This window comes from Manis pentadactyla, chromosome 12 (genome assembly GCF_030020395.1).
Source record: "Manis pentadactyla isolate mManPen7 chromosome 12, mManPen7.hap1, whole genome shotgun sequence".
NCBI lineage: Eukaryota > Metazoa > Chordata > Mammalia > Pholidota > Manidae > Manis > Manis pentadactyla.
In genome coordinates, this window is record NC_080030.1 from 108149094 (window position 1) to 108170761 (window position 21668).

The window sequence follows — 21668 nt, forward strand, 5'->3', positions numbered from 1 at the left end:
TGCGGGGCCGGGGCTTGTATCTTACCCCCTTCGCGAGGCGCTGGGTTCTCTCAGGTGCGGATGTGGTCTGGATATTGTCCTGTGTCCTCTGGTCTTTATTCTAGGAAGGGTTGTCTTTGTTATATTTTCATAGATATATGTGGTTTTGGGAGGAGATTTCCACTGCTCTACTCACGCCGCCATCTTCCCTGTCTTTCCTCGTATTGTGTTAGTTTTAATTATTCTTCTAAAGTTTTCCCTATTATTTCCTTTCTTGTAATTTGTTCTGTTTATCAATTGTCAGTTTAAATTAGTCCTTCTGTAGTCTTAAGAGATTGTATATGAAAAAAATTTATAGGACATTTCATAATCTTAGCAGGTAAACCTAAACAATTTTTTTTTAACCTGCACTTTGCTCTGTAAATTTTGGTGGCTTTAATTGATGCTGGGTTGTTTCTTGTTTTGTTTTTTGGGTAACCAGGACTCAGCCAAAGGACTCTCCATGTTTACTGGGGAAGAGGAAATCTTTGCATTTCAGCGCACGATTTCCCGCCTCACGGAAATGCAGACTGAACAATACTGGGATGAAGGGGACAGAAGCAAGCAGTGACCGTCACTTCTGCATGAATAAAACTCTGGGCAAACGATTAGCACAGGCAGAACTCCTTATTAGGGGACTTGAAGGAGTCACTTTCTCATCATTAATTATGCAGTTTGTCCTCTGCACCATGTTATCTAAAATTGCTGTCAAGGATGTAGTAGATTAGTAAGTTAAAGCCATTTTTATAGGTCTACTCTTTGCCTGTTCAGCCTCATTTCTGCAGCACAAAATTAAAACCAGCACTCCTGCAGACTAACATAGGATCAGACCTCGTGGCTGCACCTGAAGCGCCTGAATAAACCTCTGACACACACAGGAAATGCAGGGTGTCTGGACATTGCTGAGCTTCGGCCCACGGCAGCCGCACGACAAACACATCTTCCACGATGGCGGGAAAAACCCTGCATTTCAACCCCAAGCAGAGAAAGCTTTCTGGTCTTACAAACTAAAGAATGGCAGTTAGAATGAGGGCTTATACATGGGATTTTGGGGGGCTATCATTGTCCTAAATCTCCTAGGCCCTCAGGTTTCCTCACAGCAGGAGTGTGTTTCTGACCAGGAGATGGAGCTGCCAGTCAGGACCTCATCTCCAGGGGACGCAGAGTTGCCGGAATGGCCGTCAGATTCCAACTGACAGGCAGATGCCCCAACGCTGACAGCCAGCAGGAGGACAGACACCAGGAAGGGGGCCAGCGGGACAGAATTGGGAGGGGACAGGATTCTGGGAGGCCGGGCAGTGGAGTGGATCCTGCCGGCAGGCGGGCAGGGCCCCAGAGGACAGCAGTGCCCACCACGGCCCACCTGGTCTGGGTGCACAGGGCTGCTTCCCCCACCGCCTCTGCTGCTGCGGTGGGACGACCACAAGGTAAGACCGAAAAAACACTTTTGACAACCTACTTGGATAAAATCCGATTTGTCCTTCCTTGGGGTCATTCCTTGATTCATTCAAGTACAATCTGACTTTCCTGACTCTTGTCCAGATGGACCTTGGTTGAGGCTGTCACAAGAGTCTAAATCCCTCTTTAAGGAAAAAAGAGAAAAGAAAAAAAATGCGAAAGCTACCAGGTCTTCTGAAAATCAGATCCTTTTTGGGCGTAAAGACAGGCAACTCTGTTTGAATAAATGACCCCAGTTGGCCACGTAAGCAAGCTCTTTGAGCCTATTTATTACTTAATACCTTTTCCACATTAGTCTGTTCTGGACATTAACCTAAGTCAAGTAGATGATGAATAGGTTACCCAAGTACAGAGAAAAGTGTAAATCAAGGTTTCTGAAAACTAAATGTGGTTTTAAAATATTTTTATTGAAGTTCAAAAAGCAGTTAAGGCAGGGTAAGAGGGACAAAGTATTAGAAACAACCGGACATTGCCTGCTCTCAGATAAAACACTAATCCCGGGAGGTTAATGAAGTCATCCCTGCTTGTAGATAGGGACACTGAGGCTTGGAACGTTAGTTTGACCAAGAGTCACAGTTTACGACTACAAAACTAATGCCATGTTTTATTCCACACCACCTCTAGAAAAAATAGATCATTTTTAATATTGATTCTTTTTTTAAAAAACTCAGTGAAGATAAATTTGCAACAGAACCATTGCTTTGAACTCAATAGATATAAAATGTTTAACTTGTTTCTTTCCATCTTAGCTTTTGGTTTTTCACATTTCTTTGGCAATTTTGCTGTGCCTCACACACAGAGACAGTGTGAAGGGATGGGAACAGTGACGTCCCTGAGCGTGTGGGTGTATGTGAATAGCCCCCAACTCACTTTCTGTTGTAAAGGTCCGTGTGAGGTCAGGTATTGGGAACTAGAATTTCATTTTCCCATAGAAACAACAGGTTAGTGCCCTGGCTCAGTGCACAGGAGCCTGTGGGATTCTCAGTATAGCTGCCCCATAATTTCACCACTAAAAACTTAAACTCCTTTTAAAATATTGTTCTGGTAGAGTAAAACTAGTTCAGGTTCCAGCTGAGTATGTGGACTGGGTCCCCACTTCTGTCCTACCCCCATGCCTGCCTCTTCCTGCACCTGGTGTGATAGGCCCTAGTGGAAGGGGGCTCACTAGTGGTCGGGGTTTCGGGGGGCAGGGGGCGCGTGCACCTAGGCGTCAGGCAAAGACAGGAGGGAGTTCCGTGACGGCTGGAAATGCTACACACTTATCCTCATTTCCTCTCCATAAAATCTGCTTCATAAATCATCCTGCAAGAAAAAGAAGTCTTAAAGAATAGCTCTTACCAGGAAACAATATGGCAGTTCTGAAAGAATACGAATGCCACAGTGAGACATGAAAAATGACAGCTGGAACGGACAGCGCTTCATTCATGTGTCTTTCTTCCAGTCCTGCCCCTGTTTCCTTCTCAGCACTACGTTCTTTCTCCCTGGGGTTGCATGAAATCTCCCAGAGCAAACGCTCTTTTTTTGAATGCTTTAAATTTACACTTGAAGATGGAGTTTGAGCTTCGCTTTGCTGTGGGTTAGCCCCTCCCACCTAGAAACTCAGACCGAGAGGTCATCCTGTCCGAACGTGCTTCTGAAGGGCGCCCTCCAAAAGGGTCACTAATTCCCAAACAGAGAAGAAATCCCGTGGTGAAGGAAGATTTTTCTTGAGGAGGAGAAAGAAAAATCTGATCACTGCATTCTTCTTGCATTTCTTTAGGTGGTGATTGGGCCACGTACTCACATCAGTAATAATGAAAAGAAAAACATGGTGGACTTAAATTTTTAATCTATTTTTAATGTTTATAAGACCCAAAAGACTATAGGACCATTCTAATCAAATTTATGCATTTCCAGTGGGATTTCAAATTTTAGTTGTAATACTTTAGTTTTCCTGAAGTATATTTCATGTGCTTGCGAGTGTGCAAGTAACATGGTTTAAACACTGGAGTTTGAAAAAAATTCCCTTTGTAAAATGTACAAATAGATGTGCTCATATCGAAGTATTTAACATTATTTAAGAAACAGATAATACTCTCTGCTAGGCATGGTTCTAAGAGCTTCTTAAACAAACTACTTTGATCCTTGCAACCATCCTATGATGAGCTGGGTAGTTACCACCATTTTACAAAGAAGTCGAGGCATGGAAAATGGGTACAGTATACTGTCTTGCTAATATGTATGCTGGAGTCAGTAAAATGACCAAAATACTTATTTATTAAACTTGCCATGTAACTGCTTCTGTCCTGAAAACTCTGCCTACTGCAAGCAACTTGAACCTACCTGGCAGCCCCGTCATGTGGGATAAAAACATGAGTGATTGGCATCCAGGGTCCTGACATTTGGGTCCCTGACTGATTGTGGGAAACTGGCAGAAAGTCTGCAGGTGATCTTGTGACCTTGTTAATGACCTTCATCAGGTCCACTAACCTCATAAACATTTGCTGGTAGAAAAGAATGTCCTCTGGAGATGAGTTTACAATTTTTTCTTAAGGCAGAAGTAAGATTCATTTTTCCCATTGGCATAGCAGTTCATTTTCCTGGAACAAAAAATTAAAAATAATAAAATTTGTCCTGTGGTCAAGTGTCTGCTGACTCTGTCCTGCTTTGTACTAGAAACCTCACATCTGCCCTCGGCTGGTCCCTCACCCCAAGGGAACACATCTCCTGAGCTGCTTGGGATGGTGTGAGGCCGGAGGCATTTGTCTGCTTTGCCTGCCCAGGAAGGCTTCCGGAGGCTGTCCCCGCTGCCTGACAGCTGGGCTCTGTGGTGTGCCCGCTCTTCTCATCCCAGTGCAGTGGGAAGGGCTCAGGAACTGGTTCTGCAAACTCTTGCTTTGTGACCTTGAACTAGTGCACTGACCCTCAATTTTCTCATCTATAAATGGGAACCGTAATACCCATTTGATGGAGTTATTCTGAGGATGATTGGTGAAAAGTACTTTGCAAATAAATGGTAAGGGACTAAGTATTTTTATTGATACTAATGATTATGATCATAAGGTAACTATGCATTGTTGCTTTGCCTTGCATTATAGTAAGACAGTAAACAATGCGGTTTCTAGCAGAAGAGGAAGATACACATTAAACGGTTAGACATCAAGGGTACAGAATTCTGGCTTAATGAGATGCTATGAAGATTGTTAAATTCCAGTCCATTCTTTCAGGATTACAGAGAAAATGGATTGTTCAGCCTGTGCCGGGAACAGCAAAAAGATTTCCCAGGAAGAGGGCACCATCTTGTGGTCAGTGGGATGAGCTGGCAGGGGGAAGAAAGTCGGAGAATCCTAGTGTCGGAGGACCGTGGTTCTCAGCGCTGCGGTTCCCAGGTCAGGCCCCAGCCCTGGAGACGCAAGGATCACTGGTGAGCTGGGGCGGCCCCAGGGTCGGTACCTGCCAGGGCTCCCGTGGATGCTGCTGCGCAGCCAGGGTGGAGAACCGCCTGTCAGAAACCCGGCCACCGGCACCTCCGGCCTCCCTGCTGCCCCCGGGCCTGCTGCGCCCCTCCGTCCGCTTCTCCTTCCGCCTCTCCCCTCCACCCCGACCGACAGGGCCCGGAGGCCCCACGGTCGGCGCCTCCTCCTTCACGGAGCCCTTCCCCTCCCCCGCCCTCTCGCCGCGGCAGCTCGGAGGGACGCGTGGTGCCCCTGCCCCCCTGCGGAAGCGGAGGCCCTGGGCCACGCGCCGAGAGACACGCTCCCGCCCCGGGCCCTGCCTGCGTGGCCTCCCCTGCCCGCCGCCGCGGTCGTGGTAACAGCCCCCAGGGGGGCCGCTGTGGGCCGGGAAGGATGCGGGCGCAGGGGCTTGTACGGGGGCTGCCGCCCGCGGCACCACAGGCGGGACACGCGACGGCACAGAAAGGGACGCGCCGTCGGCACAGTGACTCCAAGAGGAGGGTGTCACCACCGGTCTTTCTGTGCAATGAGAAAATGAGGACAGGGACTCCCTGGAAGCCCCTGGGGTCTGCCGCCCGGGGACGGGGAAGGCGCGGGACCGCCCGCCGCCGCCGGAAGCAATGCCCTGGGCCCCCGAGGCCCCGGGGGGAGCCTGCAGCCGCGTCGGGGCAACGTGAGAGTCAATGCCATGAATGTAACTTTGGAAGCCCACACATAAAATGACTCGGTATTTGTCTAGGCCACACAAATCAAATTTATCTGTGGGGGACAGACCGGAGGGAACAGCATACACGAGGGCGGCTGCTCGGGGGAGGAAGCGCGAGACGAGGACGGAGCTGAAGGGCGAGACGAAAGGCGGCCTGGCGCCGACAGATGACGTCAGGCGCCACGCAGCATAAAGGAGCGGCCCTGCGCGGACACATGGCGTCAGGCTCCCTACCTGAGGACAGCCCCCCGGGCTCCCCGAGGAGAAGGACTCCCCGGCTGCCGGAGGGCCCGCCGGCAGCTTCCCGGGCTTGTTCCAGCGCGCTGGGGCCCCAGGCGCGTCACAGCCATTTTCGGGATGGGCAGGGACGGTTTTTGGAAGCCGGGGGGCCGGGGCGGGGAGCGCAGCGGCGGGACGGAGAGAAGCCAGCGGCCCCACCTCTCCCGTGATCAGGAACCACCGCCGGCTGCAAACCGCTCGTGTTTGTGGGTGGGGTGTATGTATTTAAGCTATCAGAAATTACAGTTGAGAAGTTGTGAAATATTTAATTCATTTAAAAGTAATGAGCTCATTACGTATTACATAAGTAGCATTATGAAAAAAGTAACTTTTCCAAAACAAAAGCAATTTAGGAACAAGAGTAGCACTGTTTTAAATTTTTGCCAATGTCTGGCTTCATGGAATACAGCTAGATTATCATACTGGCTTATGCACCCAACGGCTGTGAAGTCGGCATCGTGTAGCCTCTGGAAAAGTCAGCCTTATACCTAGGAGAGCCTGAGAGTCGGACGTAAGTAATGTCTGTCAGTGGTGGTGTGAAAGATGGTTCTGACCTCAGAGACTCACTGATGGAAGAGGCTCAGGCCCTCAAGGAGCCCCTGGGTCACACTTCGATGAGGTTGAGTTTTTTGCTAATGGGATAAAGAGTTCCCACGAGGCCGCTGGAGCCCAGGGGTAAGAGCTGGTATAGGGAACGGGAATGGGGAGCGGGCTCTGAGCATGGGGAAGGCTGGGGCAAAGCTGGACGGGCATTTGAATACAGCAGGTGGCCAATCTACCCAATGAGACCACTTTCTCCAGCTTCCATGGACCAATACTTGGTTCTCCTCAAGCCTCTTACCTCCTCCTCTGAATGCGTCTGGCTCCTTTCCCTTTTTCTCACCAAGTTCTTTCTTGGGCCCATCACAAATGGTAATTATAAAACAACACCGAATATTATACAAAATACTTTGACAGATAGCTTCTTCACATTGTTGTCTTGATTTCCACAACTACAAATGCGTCTGATGCTGACAATTCCTGAATGTGTGTACCCACCGCTGACTTCCCCCAGTCGTCTGTCCTTCACTTCCCAACTGCCTAGTGAATCTCTCCTCTTGAATGTTCTTTAAACTCAGGATGTGTAAGGTGGCACTGATCTCAACCCAGTCTTCCGTGTCCACAATATCTTCTTGCAATGATATCATCCAGGCAGTCGCGTAGCTGCAGTACAGTGTGAACTGACAAGGGCCAGTGGTGCTGGGAACAGAAAAGGCGGGACGGATATTAGAATCATGTGGGTGTGTGACTGGGAAACGGCTCAGGTGAGTATCAGGGAAGGACAGGGCTTGGTGGATGGTCAGTCACTGGGAAGGAGGGGCAAATGCAACACTGCCCATAGGAGCAGTGAGCAGACATCCTCCCAGTGCCGCAGGCCTGTCCTGAGTGTTTCTACAGTAGCCGAACCAGGTTTGGAGTCTCTCCAGTTCACACAATCCACCCTGGGCTGAGAATGGACTCGGGAGTCTTACTGAATGAGGCTGGCCTTTGGGAATGCAATATTTGCTAGTTCTCAGTCCTCTTGTTCATTCTTTAATTTATTGAATAAACACTGTTTAAGAGCTTCTTACGGTGAGGCATTCTGCTAGATACCATGTGGGATCTAACAGTGTAAATGCTAAAAAAAGTGGTTGTTTTGATAGAAGAATCTATATGTTGACTATTATTCCTCAAGGAAAGCTAACCAGTTGATGTCAATGAAAACTAGAATCTCCAAGACTGACATGGAGAAGGAATGGGACTCTCCTAGCTGGAGGTGCCGGGCCTCCCCCGCCACTGTCACCTTCTCTGTAGTTAGGCTCAGGCAAGGCTGAGCCAGACTTGCTGAGTTTCCCCAAATATTAGCTAAGACAACGACTTCATTCATGTTTGGGGATCCAGATAATAAGCTCAGAAAATACTTGGGATCTAGATTGATCTGGCTAATAACAGTCAATTTGATCATTTCCAGCATGCATCTGCCCTCTGTTTCAGCTCCATCTCCACATTCCGGACTCATCTCCGTCACCTACCACAAAGGGTTACTCTCATAAACACCAGGATAGCCCCAAGAGCTTCCCTGGCAAGAGCATGGGCCAAAAGGGACCCCCCTGTCCAGCAGTGGTAGACGTTAGAGCTTGCCCGTATCCCATTATCTCCTTCCAAGCTTCCAGCCATCCCACTTCCCAGCCCCTGGTAGTTAGGCAAGGACATGAGACAAGTTCTGAGCAATTGGTTGTGAGCAGAAGGGATGTACCAGGTCACTTCCAAGGTGCAGCACTCGCTAGCTTGTTTGAGATCATCCAGCTCTGTCCTCTTGCCAGGGAAAACCTGGCAACACTGTTAGGACAGTACACCCAAGGCGAAGGCAGCCTGCAATTCGGCCCCCACGTGCACAGCCCCGGGGAATGTTGCATCAGCAAGAATGAAAATCACATTCTGAGAAGCCATGGAGATTCTTGGTGGCGTTGGTTACTCTAGTATAACCTGGTCTATCTTGACTATGTAAGAGCCCATCCCCAGGCCAGCTCTTTGACTTCTGTTTCTTGTCTGAGGACCTGCCTTTTCCCTGAGAATTGACACTAAGGATGGCTTCTCTTCCAGTTTATCTCCAGATCGGTGTGGTATGTCCCTGGGGGCCTGAGCAGTATCAGCGTATCTCTATATCTACCCATGTGTATAACTCCTTCCCAGCCCCCTACATTCCTTAACTTTAAATACTTCTTACTTTGTTTTTGTGTTCCTGGTCACAGTGGAAACATTGGTGGGCAGGCTTAAATTCATCCTGTGCCTTTGAACCCATTCTCACTAGCACTTAGGTGGCCAGGAAAGCTGCTTCGCATTATTTAAGGGTTGGAGTTCAGCTGTTAGTTGTTTGAAGCTTTAAGTAGATGCAAGTTATGAAAACCGTCTCCTCAGCTATGAAGTCTGCAGCCAGAGAAAACCATGTTCAGAGATGAAATCAATCCGACCAAAGAAGAAAAAACAGCATAAAATCAGGCAGCGGTAGAGCACCTGCTTGTACAGATTGTAAGAAACCAGTCACTTCATTCTCCAGAGGCGACCTGGCGGGAGGGCCGGGTGGGCAAGGACGGCACTGATGCGGGGCCCACACTGTGCTAAGCAGACATGACCTTGGGCACGTAACCTTGAACAAGTCACTGAACATACTCTTTGGGCCTCATCTGTAAAGTTTTTCTGTGAAACTCTGACATTTTATAATTTGATTAAATAGTGTGCAGATATAAATGGCCAGTAAGCACATGTAAATGCTCAATATCGTAACTCAGAGAATTGCAAATCAAACTAACGAAATACCACTTCACACCACCAGGGTGGCTAGAATTAAAGAGGCAGATAACAAGTATTGACAAGGATGTGGAGAAACCAGAACCCTCACACATCACTGATGAAAGGTAAATGGTGTAGCTTTGGAAAACAATTTGGCAGCTTGTAGTGAAAGTTCCTTGTGGATAAAATGAGAGTTCCTGTGATTCTCACCTGGTCATGGTTGACTAGCTCACTGCACACCTGTGGGCAATACATGGCTGTTGACTCTATAAAAAGAGCTCTGCCCAGTGCTCTGGGCACGACACGGTGGCACGGCTGCAAGGCTGCAGGAGAGCAGAGCAGAGGCTGGAGTGGTGGCAGCGCCAAGGACAGGCCCAGAGGAGGGCTGTGTGGGACGACTGTGCAGAGAGGCCCAGAGGAGGGCTGTGCAGGACGGCTGTGTGGACAGAGGGGCGCAGGGGCACAGACCGGCTTGCTGCATGCAGACTCACTTTGAGTGAACAGGATTTTGGTGACTGACCTGCCACCTGGAAATAAAGTTGGGTATAATTCTGTCACCCCAAGAACGTTTTGCTGTCATTTTCGTTCGTCACACTGAATCCATAGCGAACTTGCCTGGGGCTGAAACCCATTGGCAAGACATTCCTACAGCCAGGATTCTCACCTGACCCTGGTTGGCTTGCTAACTACACACGTGTGGGCAACACTGACTCTATGTAAAGAGCTCTGCCCAGGGCTCTGGGCTGCACAGCTGCAGGAGAGCAGAGCCTGGAGTGGTGGCAGCACCGAGGACAGACTGAGACAGCTGTGGGGGCAGAGGGGCCTGGAGGCAGAGGCTGGCTTGCTGTGTGCAGACTCGCCCTGAGTGGATGGGATTCTGGTGACTGACCTGCCACCGTGGGAATAAAGTTGGATATAACCCTTTCATCCCAAGAATGTTCCACTGTCATTTTTTGGTCTCACTGAATTAAGAGTGAACTTGTCTGGGGCTGAAACCCATTGGCAAGGCATAGCTCCATAAGGTGTTAAACATAGTTACTATATGACCCACTTCTAAGCATGTACCCAAGATCTGAAAAAAACAAGTTCTCATGTGTAACATGAATGTTCACAGCATTATCCATGTTAGCCAAAAAGGGAAACAACCCAAATACCCATCAGCTGATGAATGGATGTACGTACTGCGGTATATCCATACAGTGGGTTTTACCAGCATTTAAAAATGAAGCGCTGATACATGCTACAACATGGAGGAACTTGAGTGCATTATGCTAAATGAAAGAAGCCAGGCACAAAGGCCACATATTATTGATTCCATGCACGGGAAATGTCCAGAGTAGGTGAATACACGGGACAAAAAGTAGGGCTTACATGCGGTGTCAGGAATGAGGAATAATCACTGATGGATACAGGGGATTTTCTAGGAGTTATTTCAGGGGCTCTGAAATTAGATTGTAGTCATGACTGCATGAATCTTTGTACAAAAAATTACTGAACTGCACACTTCGAATTGCTGAATTTCATGGTATGTGAATTATATCTCAATAATGCTGTTAAATAGTTTGCAGATATTCACTAATCATTAATTAATTAATTCACCATTTAGTGGCTATCTGCTCTGTGCCAGGAGCTAGGCACACCAAGCTGAATGAAACACTCCCTAGGCATGATGGGCTGGTGATCTTTGGGGCCTACCAACGGACATAGTGTAGTAGGTGCTGGGAGGGCAGCTTGCCCAGGGGTCTTGGGAACTCCGAGGGCACTCAGGTCAGCCAAGGAGTCTAGAAAAAGGCAGAGAAAGGGCAGAGCCACAAGTATTGTATGCTGGGGACAAGGTGCAAAGTGATAAGACCCGTCCCTCCTCCTCTTTACACGTTGGCCTAGCATACGGGCAGAGGGGGATACGTAGCACGTGCGGTACAAAGTGCTCTGGAAATTCAGAAGCGGGAGACATGACTTGAATGTCTGAATGCTGCAATGGGGTATAACTCGATCCTCTCAGACAACAATTCATCTTTAGAACCCAACGTCGAGGGTGTATAGTGTGAAAACTGCTATCATCAAACGTGCCCTTTACTTTGCACTAATAACCTATCATATTTTAAACCAAATTCTGTAACATGCAGAATCTTAAACTCTATGCTTAAGAAATATCACCTGATCTCTGTTGATTAGAGGAAGGTAGCCCGTAGAATTAAAAGTAATCGCTTACACCTTTGTGATACTTACACCTCTGGTCCTGCCGCCCTCGGAGCGCAGGGCGCGGACGCGATCCCCAAAGCGCGGCCAGGTGGTCGCAGGGCGGGGAAGCGCGCGCGCAGGGCGTGGGGGACGCCCCGGGCAGGAGCCGCGGAGCGTAGGGGGCGGGGCTCGCGTGGCAGCGCGTGGCCAGGGCCCCGGGCAGGGCGGGCCGGGACTGCGCCTGCGCCGCCGCCGGTTGGGGCGGGACTTGGGGGGCAGCTCCCTCCTCCGGGCGCCGGGCTGCCCCGCGTGCGCCGAGCTCGGCGCCTCCGACGCTGCCTCGGGGCCGCGCGCAGAGCGGGTGTCCTCACACCTGTCCCGTCCCCTACCTCGGGCCGCGCGTGCCCGGGTAAGTGCCCCTCTCCTCACCCTGGGCTCTTCCCCACCCCGCGGGGGTCGGGCCGCGGCTGCACCGGACCCGAGGCGCCGGCCCCCGTCCCACCTCCGTGACGGATAGAGCCCGGCTGCCACCGGCCTTGGTCTCCTGGCTCGTCCAGGCGCGGCCAGCGCTGGTGGGGGCGGCCTGTGCTGCCCGCTCTCTGCCCCGCAGCTGCCAGCCGGGGCGCCCGCTGCCCCCGGACTGGCCCTCGGGCCCAGCGGGCCTGCTTTCAGGGGTCACTGTCATCCGTGACTGGTCCTGAGACACCTGCAGGGTCACAGGGTGGCCATTCTTCCCCGTTTTTCAGGCTCCATCCGGAGGGTGAGGACAGACGAGCCAGGGCACCAGTCGCATGAACTCAGAGCGCCAGGCGGTGGCCGGGTGTCACTCCCCTCGACTGCCGTGTCCGACCTCGGCCCGAGGCGGCTGGGCCGTCACCTCACCTTCCTCACACGGCCTCGGGGCCCTTGGTCTGCATTTGCGCGTCTTCGCTGCCCAGCGCAGGTGAGGCCGAGTGGAGGCCCGGCTCCAACCTCCTCCTGGGCCGGGCCGCACCCGCCGCGCCGACACCGCACCCCTTGGGTCTTAGGCCCCGCCGAGTACCGAGGCTGGGTGCTCAGACCTCTTCAGAATAGCAGGAACTCCCCCAGTTCTGTCCACAGCACCTCCCCCTCCCCCGGCCTTTGCCTGGGTCCTCGGGTTGGGGGGAGGCCCGAGTCACACTGGCTCACCGCATGTGTGCAGCAGCCCCTCGAGTCACGTCGGGGGCTCGGCTCCGAGTGCTTGCCTGCCCGCTGGCACATGCAGGGTGTCAGGCCCGGGTGCCGCGGATGGGGCACCCGGGCGCGGAGACCCCGTAGCTGCAGGGTCCCCAAGCAGGCACCCCAACATTCAGGGAGAGTCGGGCCAACACTGTAGTCAGCAGATTTTAAGCAAAGTCTTTTGACCTTAACACCGCTATCCTCACAGTAATGGCTTTCGAGCAGTAGAGTGAAGCATTGGTATTGTTTTCGGGAGGATTGGAAAAGGAGAACCTAATGGTCAGCTAGGACTGGAAACAAAGCCTCAACACCTTGACCATTCCTAGAGAAATCTGTGGAGAAATCACATACTCAGTGTTGTACACCCCGCGAACTTTTAATGTGCTTTTTAGCTCTACCACTTAAGGCATCTTAACGTAAACATGTGCATAAAACACAGTGGGACTTTTTAAACTAAGTTTTTTAAACAAGTAACTAAATGAGAGAAATGAAACCAATTAGGTTTACATAGAAGTTAAACCAAAGCTGCCTGGTAAGCCCTGTTCACTGGAGCAATTCCCACACACGTCTATTTCTCTCTCCTTTTTCCCCCATAAGTGGATTTGGGGTAATCTCAAGAGAGACTGTTTCATCAGAGTGGCCTGATAGCAAGTATTTTAGGAGGACCTGGGGGACGCCACGCGCTTGTGTTTGTGGTGAGTGATCACAGCAACCCTGACCCTTATAATTTGCGGGGAGCAGGCTGTTAACAAGTCACCATAAAAACCAACTAGAAAACACCAGGGTGAGCTTAGTGCAGACACCGAATGAGGAGCGTGGTATGACGGTGTGCCTGGGCCTCCTCCCGTGAGGACAGGGAGGCCCCCAAGGGGGTGACCCCCTGGGGAGAGCGTTCTAGACAGAGGGAGGGAAGATCAGGAAGAACATCGCATCTAATGGCCTTTTACCCACTGGGCAAAACTTCTTAAAACCCCGTGTATCTGGAACTGTAGGGGATGTGACCGTCCTGTCCCAGCCCGCCACCTGTGGACCTGGGGCCATGCCCCTTGAGAGTGGCAGGGTGTGCGGTGCCGCCTCCACCCGTGCTCTCCCCGGACAGGCCACCTCCTGAGGCCACTTCATCGTCTTCTCTCCATACTTTCACAAAACCTGTGCCACTGCACAGACTGCCACCTCCTCCAAGAAGCCTTTTTCAATCCTTCTAGGGAGAATGAATGAGAGCCTGGAGTTTTTGCCCCATTCTCCCACAGCCCTTTCCTGCATTTCTCCAGCAACTCCCGCTTCATTCTGACCTGGGTCATATGTCATCGCTTAGTTATATCCTTCACCCCAGAACCTAAGGAAGCTGCAAGAGTCGGGTCTGGGCTTTATTCATCCCTGAGCCCTGCCGCACTGGGTCTGGTGGGCAGCTGCACATCATAGGGTCCACTTTTGGTGGAGTCCAGTCCTTCCATTAATCAATCCAGTGTCATAGAGCAGCTGAGATTTGCGCGCTCTCTGCTAGATTCTTGGGGGCGCTGAGAAGGACAGGGCACAGCCCCTGCTCCTGAGAGGCTTAGAAATCCATAGTGGTGGGGGGGAGGGGGCAGACTGGCCCAGTGGAAGTACTACTGGTCACCCAGCTGAGGGGGGTGCACATGCCACAGGGCCACTTGCTCTGTACTGGGGTGAAGGAAGAAAGCACAGGAAAGTCACTGCTTTGAAATATTGCTTATTAAAACTTTAGAAGTAAAAATTGTTTCATTTTTGTTATCTGGCTTGCCCTTAGCACCTCTCTAGGTCCCTTGTCAAACAGCCAGTCCTGTGGCTCTTCCTCAAGGGGAGGGGGCAGCCACATGGGAGGCCTGGACATTGGCACCCTCGCCGTCCGTTTGTCAGCAAGGAGTCATCTGGCGTTAGGTTTAGGTGTTACAGGCTGGCACTGACATGGCTACTTTTATAAAGACAAGACCTTTAAAGGAAAGGATCTTCTTGGTATTTTGTAAATGAAATGGTGCTGAATAGAGGTGGTTGTGAAAATCTCTGAACCCCACTGAGGTTTTGGGGCTGCCCATGGCAATGTGCTTAGAAGAATTGTTGGACTTAAGGATGAGTTATGCACTTTTCTTTGACAAACACATAAAAGGAAAAGACTTAATTCTAAATGTGCCCACCTTTCTGGTGACGGGTAGCTTAGTGGTATGCTGACAGTGAATTTGTAAAATCAGTACCTTCAAGGGATAGGTGACTTTTTAAAGTGAGAATAAGAAAGAAGCAGTTTACAACAGCTGTAACTGCTGCTAGAAAGAGAACATTTTGAACATATCTGGGAATATTGCATCATGATGTGATTTGTGGCCAAAAATGATGTTAAGTCTCATTTATTAAAAACCCCTAGATCTGCACACTTAAAAACAAAGTTTTAAAGTCTTCCAAATGAAGGGTGCACTTATTAAAAATAAAATACCTTTTGGTGTCAAGAAGATGGAAAAAATCTTTGCATAAGCGGTAGGTGGAACTGAAAAGTATCATGAATTAGTAAGCACAGCCATTAACACGATTTTCTTAATTTCAATGTACGTGTCAGTGTCTTGGTCTGCCATAACAGCCACTAAAACCAAGTAGAGAAATAAACTTAAAACCAGGTCTTTGAATCATAAAGTGTTAAACTAAGATATTTAAAAGAGAAAAAGTGTTTTCAGTCCATCACAATCTTTTTAATATATAATTGACATATTACATTATATTATTTTCTGATGTACAACATAAGATTCAATATTAATATATATTGGAAAACCATCACCACAGTAAGTCTAATGAACAGTCATTACCATAGTTAGAAAAAATTTTTTTTCTTGTGATGAGAACTTTTAAGCTCTACTCTCTCAGTGACTTTTAAATATGCAATACAACATAACACTGTAGTCACCGTGCTGTACGATATGTCCCTAGAACTTATTTATCTTGTCACTGCAGGTTTGTATCTTTCGACCGGCTTCCCCCATTTCCACCAACCCCCACTTCTGGCAACCACCAGCCCGTTCTCTGTCTCTGTGGGCGCAGCTTGTTGTGTTTGTGAGTCTGCTCCCAAGGGGTGCCATTCTGTATTTGTCTCGGTCTGGTTCATCTCACTTAGCATGCCTTCAGGGTCCGTCCATGTCGTCACAAATGGCAGGATTTCTTTTTTTATGGCTGAGTGATATTCCATTGTCTGTACCACGTTTTCTGTATCCATTCACTGCCAGACACCTGGCTTGTTTCCATTCTTGGTTGTTGTAGACAGCGTGGCAGCAAGCATGGTGGGGGTGCATACATTGTTTCGAGTTAATGTTTTTGTTTTCTCTAGGTAAATACCCAGAAGCGGAATTGCTGGGCCGTATGGTAGTTCCATTTTCTGTTTTATGAGGAACCTCTATCCTGTTTTCTGTAGTGGCTGCCCCACTTTACATTCCCACTAGCAGTGCACAGGGCTCCCTGTTCTCCACATCCTTGCCGACACTTGTTAACTCTCGTCTTTTTGGTGATGGCCTTTCTAGAAGGCGTGAGGTGATACCTCACTGCAGTTCTGGTTTGCGTCTCCCTGGTGATGGATGATGTGGAGCAGTCTGCGTGTGCCTGGTGGCCATCTGTATGTCTTTGGGAAAGTCTGTTCACATTTGCCCGTATTTTAATTGGATGTTTGCTTTTTTTGCAATTTTTAATTACAATCTTGAAAGAAAAAACTTTTTGAGCCCTGTAAAAACTTGACTATTTAAAATTCCACTTTTATTTATGATGTGAAAGTTATGTTTTTGTATTACAGTATGCAGCTATGTTGCTCTATTAGTATAGAGCTGTGATTTACAGGTAACTATGCATTGTCTGCTGACTGGGGCATATGCTGGGAAACATCCCCAGACTACTAGCGTGGCACACTTTCACCGGCTTCCTCCCTTGCATCTATTCCTTTTCTCCCATCAAAATTCAGGACCCAGTCTCTCTGGAGAATGCCCCAGCCCACCTCGTGGCAGCCGTGTGTGCTATGTGAGACTGACCCCACACCATCTCCTGGAGGGGCCCGTTTGGTCTAAGCCAGCTGGAGGATCCCCGCTCTGCCTTGGGCATCGTGATTGGCTTAGGGACGAGGGCAGGGGTCGGGCCGGTCCTCACAGAGACAGGGAAATATTTACCAAGGGCTTCTGGCCGAGCCACGTCCTCAGACTCTGGGCGCTATTGGAAGAGATGATCCAGTCTTTCTCTGGACTATGTAGCAGGCAGATAGAAGAGCTGCCTGGCACCGCTACCGGCGTCCTGCAGCCTGGGGGTGATGCCAGCGTCAAGAGGAGTTGGGGGCCAAGGTAGAAAGGATCGCAGACACGGACTCGGAGCCCTGAAGACGACAGGAGCCTTGGATCAATCCGTGCAGAAGTTTTCCCTACCTTTGTTTTTTCTGTGTTATATGAGCCAGGCAATTCCTTTTATTTTGTTGGTATTTGAAGTTCCCCGCGGCACCTCATCTCCCCATCTTCAGCAAAAGTTCAACTTGGTCAAAGTTAGGACCTTTTTGGTACCCGCGCTCACAGACATGTGAAGAGGTCAGTGAATTACAAGTCCAGTGGATTCCTCCCCCCGGGGTGCGGAGGGCAGGGGACAGTAACTCAGTCTGGTCATTCAGACGGCGCGGGGGACCGGCTGGGACCCGCACGGTCCCTCGGCTCACGGCCACAAGAGGGCAGGAGGAGACCAGCAGACGCAGGCGGAGCTGCCCAGGGACTGCGCCGAGCGCTGGCTGCGCCCCGGAAAGCCCAGCCCGCCCGGCCCGGGTAAGTTAGGACGGAGGAGAGCGATTTCCCTTTGTCTGGACTTCGCTGTGAAACAGTCCGAGGTGCTGAGAAAACAAGTAGGTGCGATGGTTTGGTGGTGAAGGTGACCAGCAGGGAGGATACGTGTTTCTGCCCGCCCCCCCTTTCTCCATCTGCAGAACACGGCTTCTGGCTGTAGCTACCTCACTGGGGCAGAGCAGGTAGGAGAGAACATGCACGACGCGCGCCGAGAGCCACGGGGGAGAGAGGTTCTTCCCGGAAGCCCGGTGTCCGTGCGCATGTGTGCCGACCTTCCCGGCACCCTCTGGGCCCACGTGAGCTGCCTGGAGTTCGGTGGCCGCGGGCCGCGGGGTGCGCTCGGCAGAGGAGAAGGACGCTGCTTGGTGCGGGAGGACGGGTTGGGAGCGGGTGCTGGGGCCGAGGGCGCCTTCTTGCTCTGGCCAAGCCTGGTTCCCCTGCCCGCCCCCCACCCCCACCCGCAAGGCAGCAGCGCCTGTCCTGCGAGAGCCTCCCTGGCTCAGCAGAGAAATGTTAGTTCTGATCTGCATAAACTGTGCGCGTGCTTAGGTACGGCCGCTGGAGACTGTCTCTGCCCCGTCCCTTGGGTTGAATCCACCCCTTTTCTGAGGGTATCTGTCCTCCCAGCGACACTTGGAGCCTGCGTGTGGGCTGGGGCCTCACCGCCTTAGAGCAGGAGGGCGGCACCATCCCTGGGCAGCCGGGCAGCGCGCCCTGGCTTCTTTCTCCTCCCAGTGAGTACCTTCCTCCTATTTCATAAATATCGTTGTTGTTTCTTGGCATTAAGTTGGGAGATGAGCAGCATAACTGTATGTTTTCATTGAATCAAGAACTTCTCTCTGAGACTTCACCAGCGGCTTTCTGCTCCTGTCCTGACCCTTCAACTACCTTCCACATGGCGGCTGGGAGGCAAACATTACAATGAACTGTGGAAAACTCTAGCTCCTAGGAGGGGGCAGAGCGGCCCCACCCCGACCCGTGGGTTCCCTCAGGGTCCGGTTTCACCGCGCAGCCCGGAGCAGTCTCACAGCGGCTCCTGGGGAGGCGGGAAGACCTGTCCCGAGAGCAAACCCGTCAGCAGGAGCGTTTCCTGGAATGGGCACTGGGAGAAAGTCTGCTGGTTCAAACGAAAGGAGCTTGAGATAGAGTCCAAGTGAAGACACGTCACTAGCGTAAACCAGCTTTGGAACGAGGAGGGATTGGTGGGTCGTGCTCTGGAAGCACGCAGGGGGCGATCGACGGCTAAGGCCCGCTGCAGGCTGCAGAGCAGTCTGATTGCTGGTGGGCCAGGCACTCGGGGCGCCCTGAGGTTGCCCATTTCGCACGGATCCCAGGGGCCCTGGCAGCTGGCCCAGCAAGAGTGGGGAGCCCACCTGACAGACCACAGTGACCCCTGCAGAGAGACTGATGTCCAACAGCATGGTGCGGATGCCTCCAGCTAGGATGGCGGCAGAAAGGGCATCAGGGGTGTCAGGACAACACTGACGCGGCGCAGTGTAGACCAGTCTACCCTGGGCAACTGCGGGTTCCTGTAGGCAAAATGGTGGTACAAATACTGACCGTGGCCTCTGCAGCAAGCCCCAGGTCCACCTCCTAAGACTGTCCTGAAAAATTACCTTCAAGGGAAAAATGCTCCAAACTGAAGTGATTGATTCACTTTTCAGCAACTATTCTATTTTTAAAAGATATTCAAAATTAGAATGAGGGCAGTGGTGGTGGTTTAAAAACCCAGAATAAATGTGAAGGGCTTTATTATGTAGCTCATCTCTTTTTAAAAAAGGATCTTTTCTCCCAAGCCATGTCTTTCCTGTGACAACAGTTACAGGCCCACTGAGCAGAAATGCAGACACCAAGCCCACCACCCAGTAGTGCAGAGTGCCCTTGCAATGAGGAAGGGTGGGCGCCTTTCCTTATCCTCATCCCGCAAGAGTAGGGAGCTGGGGTCTAGGATGGGGTTGTCAGCAGCCAGCCAGGTAAAGTACAGCCACTGATCGCTTTTGCCCAGCCTTTCTGTAAGGCCTCTCCCATGACTGTGGCTCTACTTTATTCTCTACTCATCGTGGAAAATTCATAGTGGTAAGTATTTGTAACAGCACCTAAACACTTTAAAAGTAGTGGTGCGTGGGTGTGCAAGATGCTGTTCTTGATTTCAGGCACCGGAGGGCATTGGCCGAGCCGCTGGAACAGCCCCACGGAAGCCGGGAGTAGAAAGAGCTGACATATCCCCGCGTTATGAAGTCTACCGTCTAGTTTTTAAAATGGGCCTGCGTAGGGTCTGACCTCACAGGCTTGGGAGACCAGGAGCTCTGGGACCAGGCAGGCAGTGCTTGGCACTTGACACAGCGCCCTGTCGCACAGGGTCCCCTCTGAAGCCTTGAGAACGGCGGGGGACTCCGAGTGCAGGGGGAGGGAGGGAAGGTGAGCCCCGGGGGAGCCGGCAGGGGCCAAGGGGGAACGGGGGCGCCCCGGGGCGCCCCTTTCTCACCCGTTCTCCTGCCTCAGGACCTAAACTCCTCGTTGACATGGCGTCGCCTGGTGGAGGGCTTTCGACTGACAGTTCTCTGCCTCCCCCACCCAAAAAGTGAGGCCGGGTCCCCACTGCTAGAAGCTGTCCCAGGACCCAGAGCCCTACACGGGAGAGGGGCGGGAGGCTGCCTAGCAGCTCAGCACCTGGGGAACCTCCTGCAGAACCTCTCCGGGGCCCACCTGGGAAGCGCAAACCTTGGAAACAGAAACTTATTATAGGCTCGTATGGGTGCTTTGAAAAATAGAGCTCACCTTTCTACGTAGGAGGTAATCTTCCCCTGGATAGTTGCGAAGGAAGTGGTGAAGAAAGAATAAACGAGGGGCCTGATCCCGCAGGAGCAGCCAGTGGTCAGACTTCATTAGCGGGGAGTGGGCTGGGGGCTGTGTCCCTCCGACCCCGTGGCGGGCAAGTCCGCAGGCTGCTGCTCCGGAGGGCAGGGTGCTGTGGCGTGGGCGCCGGGGCGCACGCTGCCTCCGCGCCCCGGGGTACAGCTGCGCAAACTAAATTTTGTATTTTTATGCTGAAGTTAGGGACATAGTTGCAACTATGGGAAGGAAACGTGATTGGGGCATATTCATGATAAACACGGGTTTCAGTTGGGCAGAGCCCAGAGTGGGACCCAGGTAAAGAAAATTACTGCCCAAAGAGCCCTTTGAAAACACTAATGAGAACTGACAGAAAGCAGGTTGCCGCACAGTAAGGCCAACTCAGGAAAAATAGAGGGTCTACCCGAGCAGGGGGTTGTCTGTGGTTGCGTGAGTCTAACTTTATTATAATATTTGTCTCTTCTCCTGTGCACTGGCATCCTTTATCAAGGCCCTGATAACATTAGCGACCTGCAAAAGGCTTCTGTAAAATAATGTAATGTCGTGTAGGTCCGATGGTTTGCTGATTCAGTAAAAGGCCAGAGCCTGCTACCAACAGCCCGCTCCGTGGACAGGGGCTGTGGTTCAGACACCCACTGTCTGTGCCCAGGGATGCCACAGGTGTGGGAGGACTCCAAAGATCGGCCCTCCCTGCCTCCCCTGCGTCCTTGTTCCCTCCCTCCCTCCCTTCCATGTATGGAGTGTCTGTTCTGTGCTGGACATGCAGAGACAAATCAGACACAATACTGGGCCTCACCGAGCTTCCAGTCAAGTGGGAGAACTAACATGTGGGAAAGGGGAAAACAGGAGCTCTGTGGCCTTTCCTCTGACTCGGTGACACGGGCCAGAAGTTTTGTCTGTGAAAGGCTGCAAATGGGAGTGTGAGATACATGCTTGCTGAAATCAACACAGCCACAGATGCCCTCCGCGGGGGTCTAGTCCAGCTGTTTGTCTTACAGAAAAGGGAACGGGGCCCTGGGAAGCTCAAAGGGCCTGGTGAGCCCAAGGTGGAGCAGAAAGCAGCAGGAATGTCTCCCCATCCCTGGGCTCTCTCTCCCACGTGGATCCCTGGTCTGGGCTGTCATAGCATACAATCTTTTCCTTTGTTTATTTTATTTTAACCACTTTCTTGAAGTATGGTTGATATACAAAAAGCTATACATATTTAATGTTTAGCTTACACCACTCACAGCGTGGTGAGTTTGGAGATAAGTATGCACCCATGAGACTGTCACCACAGTCAAGGCCGTGAACTTATCCATCACCTTAAAGTTTGTTTCTGCCCTCTTTCTTAATTGTTTTTCTTTTTGGGTAAGAGCATTGAAGATCTATCCTCTTAGCAAAATTTTAAGTAGACAATGCAGTACTGTTAACTACAGGTGCCCTGTTGCA

The 21668-nt window shown here is 51.0% G+C and overlaps 3 protein-coding genes and 1 long non-coding RNA gene across 5 annotated transcripts in view; 3 read left to right on the forward strand and 1 right to left on the reverse strand.

Moving 5' to 3' along the window:
* Window positions 1-3190, forward strand: part of AFG1L (AFG1 like ATPase) — a 158650-nt gene extending 155460 nt beyond the window's left edge. Inside the window, exon 13 of the mRNA XM_036902913.2 lies at window positions 461-3190. Within this exon, the coding sequence (XP_036758808.2) occupies window positions 461-589 (129 nt within the window). The 3' untranslated portion in view covers window positions 590-3190. The remainder of the gene's footprint in view (window positions 1-460) is intronic.
* A 1282-nt stretch (window positions 3191-4472) lies between these two features.
* Window positions 4473-5981, reverse strand: LOC130679901 (uncharacterized). Its single transcript, XR_008992902.1, has 2 exons — window positions 5851-5981; window positions 4473-4858 (listed from the first exon to the last, which is right to left on the reverse strand). It is a non-coding gene; the product is annotated as an uncharacterized LOC130679901 (long non-coding RNA).
* LOC118921255 (WAS/WASL-interacting protein family member 3-like) lies at window positions 4649-6179 on the forward strand. 2 transcript variants are annotated; one of them, XM_057489476.1, is made up of 2 exons: window positions 4649-5265; window positions 5650-6179. In XM_057489476.1, exons 1-2 carry the CDS (start codon window positions 4649-4651, stop codon window positions 5807-5809), a joined length of 777 nt encoding a protein of 258 aa, XP_057345459.1. In that variant the 3' UTR covers window positions 5810-6179. The 2 variants fall into 2 exon arrangements, with proteins under 2 accessions (XP_057345459.1, XP_036758809.2); XM_036902914.2 differs by having other exon boundaries at window positions 5683-6179.
* Window positions 6180-11181: 5002 nt separating this feature from the next.
* Window positions 11182-19302, forward strand: LOC118921213 (transcription initiation factor TFIID subunit 4-like). The gene is made up of 3 exons (XM_057489242.1): window positions 11182-11241; window positions 11380-11794; window positions 12132-19302. The coding sequence occupies exons 1-3, from the start codon at window positions 11182-11184 to the stop codon at window positions 12740-12742; spliced, it is 1086 nt and encodes a 361-aa protein (XP_057345225.1). The 3' UTR covers window positions 12743-19302.
* The last annotated feature ends 2366 nt before the right edge of the window (window positions 19303-21668 follow it).

Coding starts and splice junctions, on each gene's coding strand:
- LOC118921255 (XM_057489476.1), top strand. CDS start 4,649: ATGAAGATTGTTAAATTCCAGTCCATTCTTTCAGGATTACAGAGAAAA. Junction 5,266..5,649: donor TGCCCGCCGCCGCGGTCGTG/GTAACAGCCCCC, acceptor GTATTTGTCTAG/GCCACACAAATCAAATTTAT.
- LOC118921213 (XM_057489242.1), top strand. CDS start 11,182: ATGGGGTATAACTCGATCCTCTCAGACAACAATTCATCTTTAGAACCC. Junction 11,242..11,379: donor TAGAACCCAACGTCGAGGGT/GTATAGTGTGAA, acceptor TCTGTTGATTAG/AGGAAGGTAGCCCGTAGAAT. Junction 11,795..12,131: donor CTCGGGCCGCGCGTGCCCGG/GTAAGTGCCCCT, acceptor CCCGTTTTTCAG/GCTCCATCCGGAGGGTGAGG.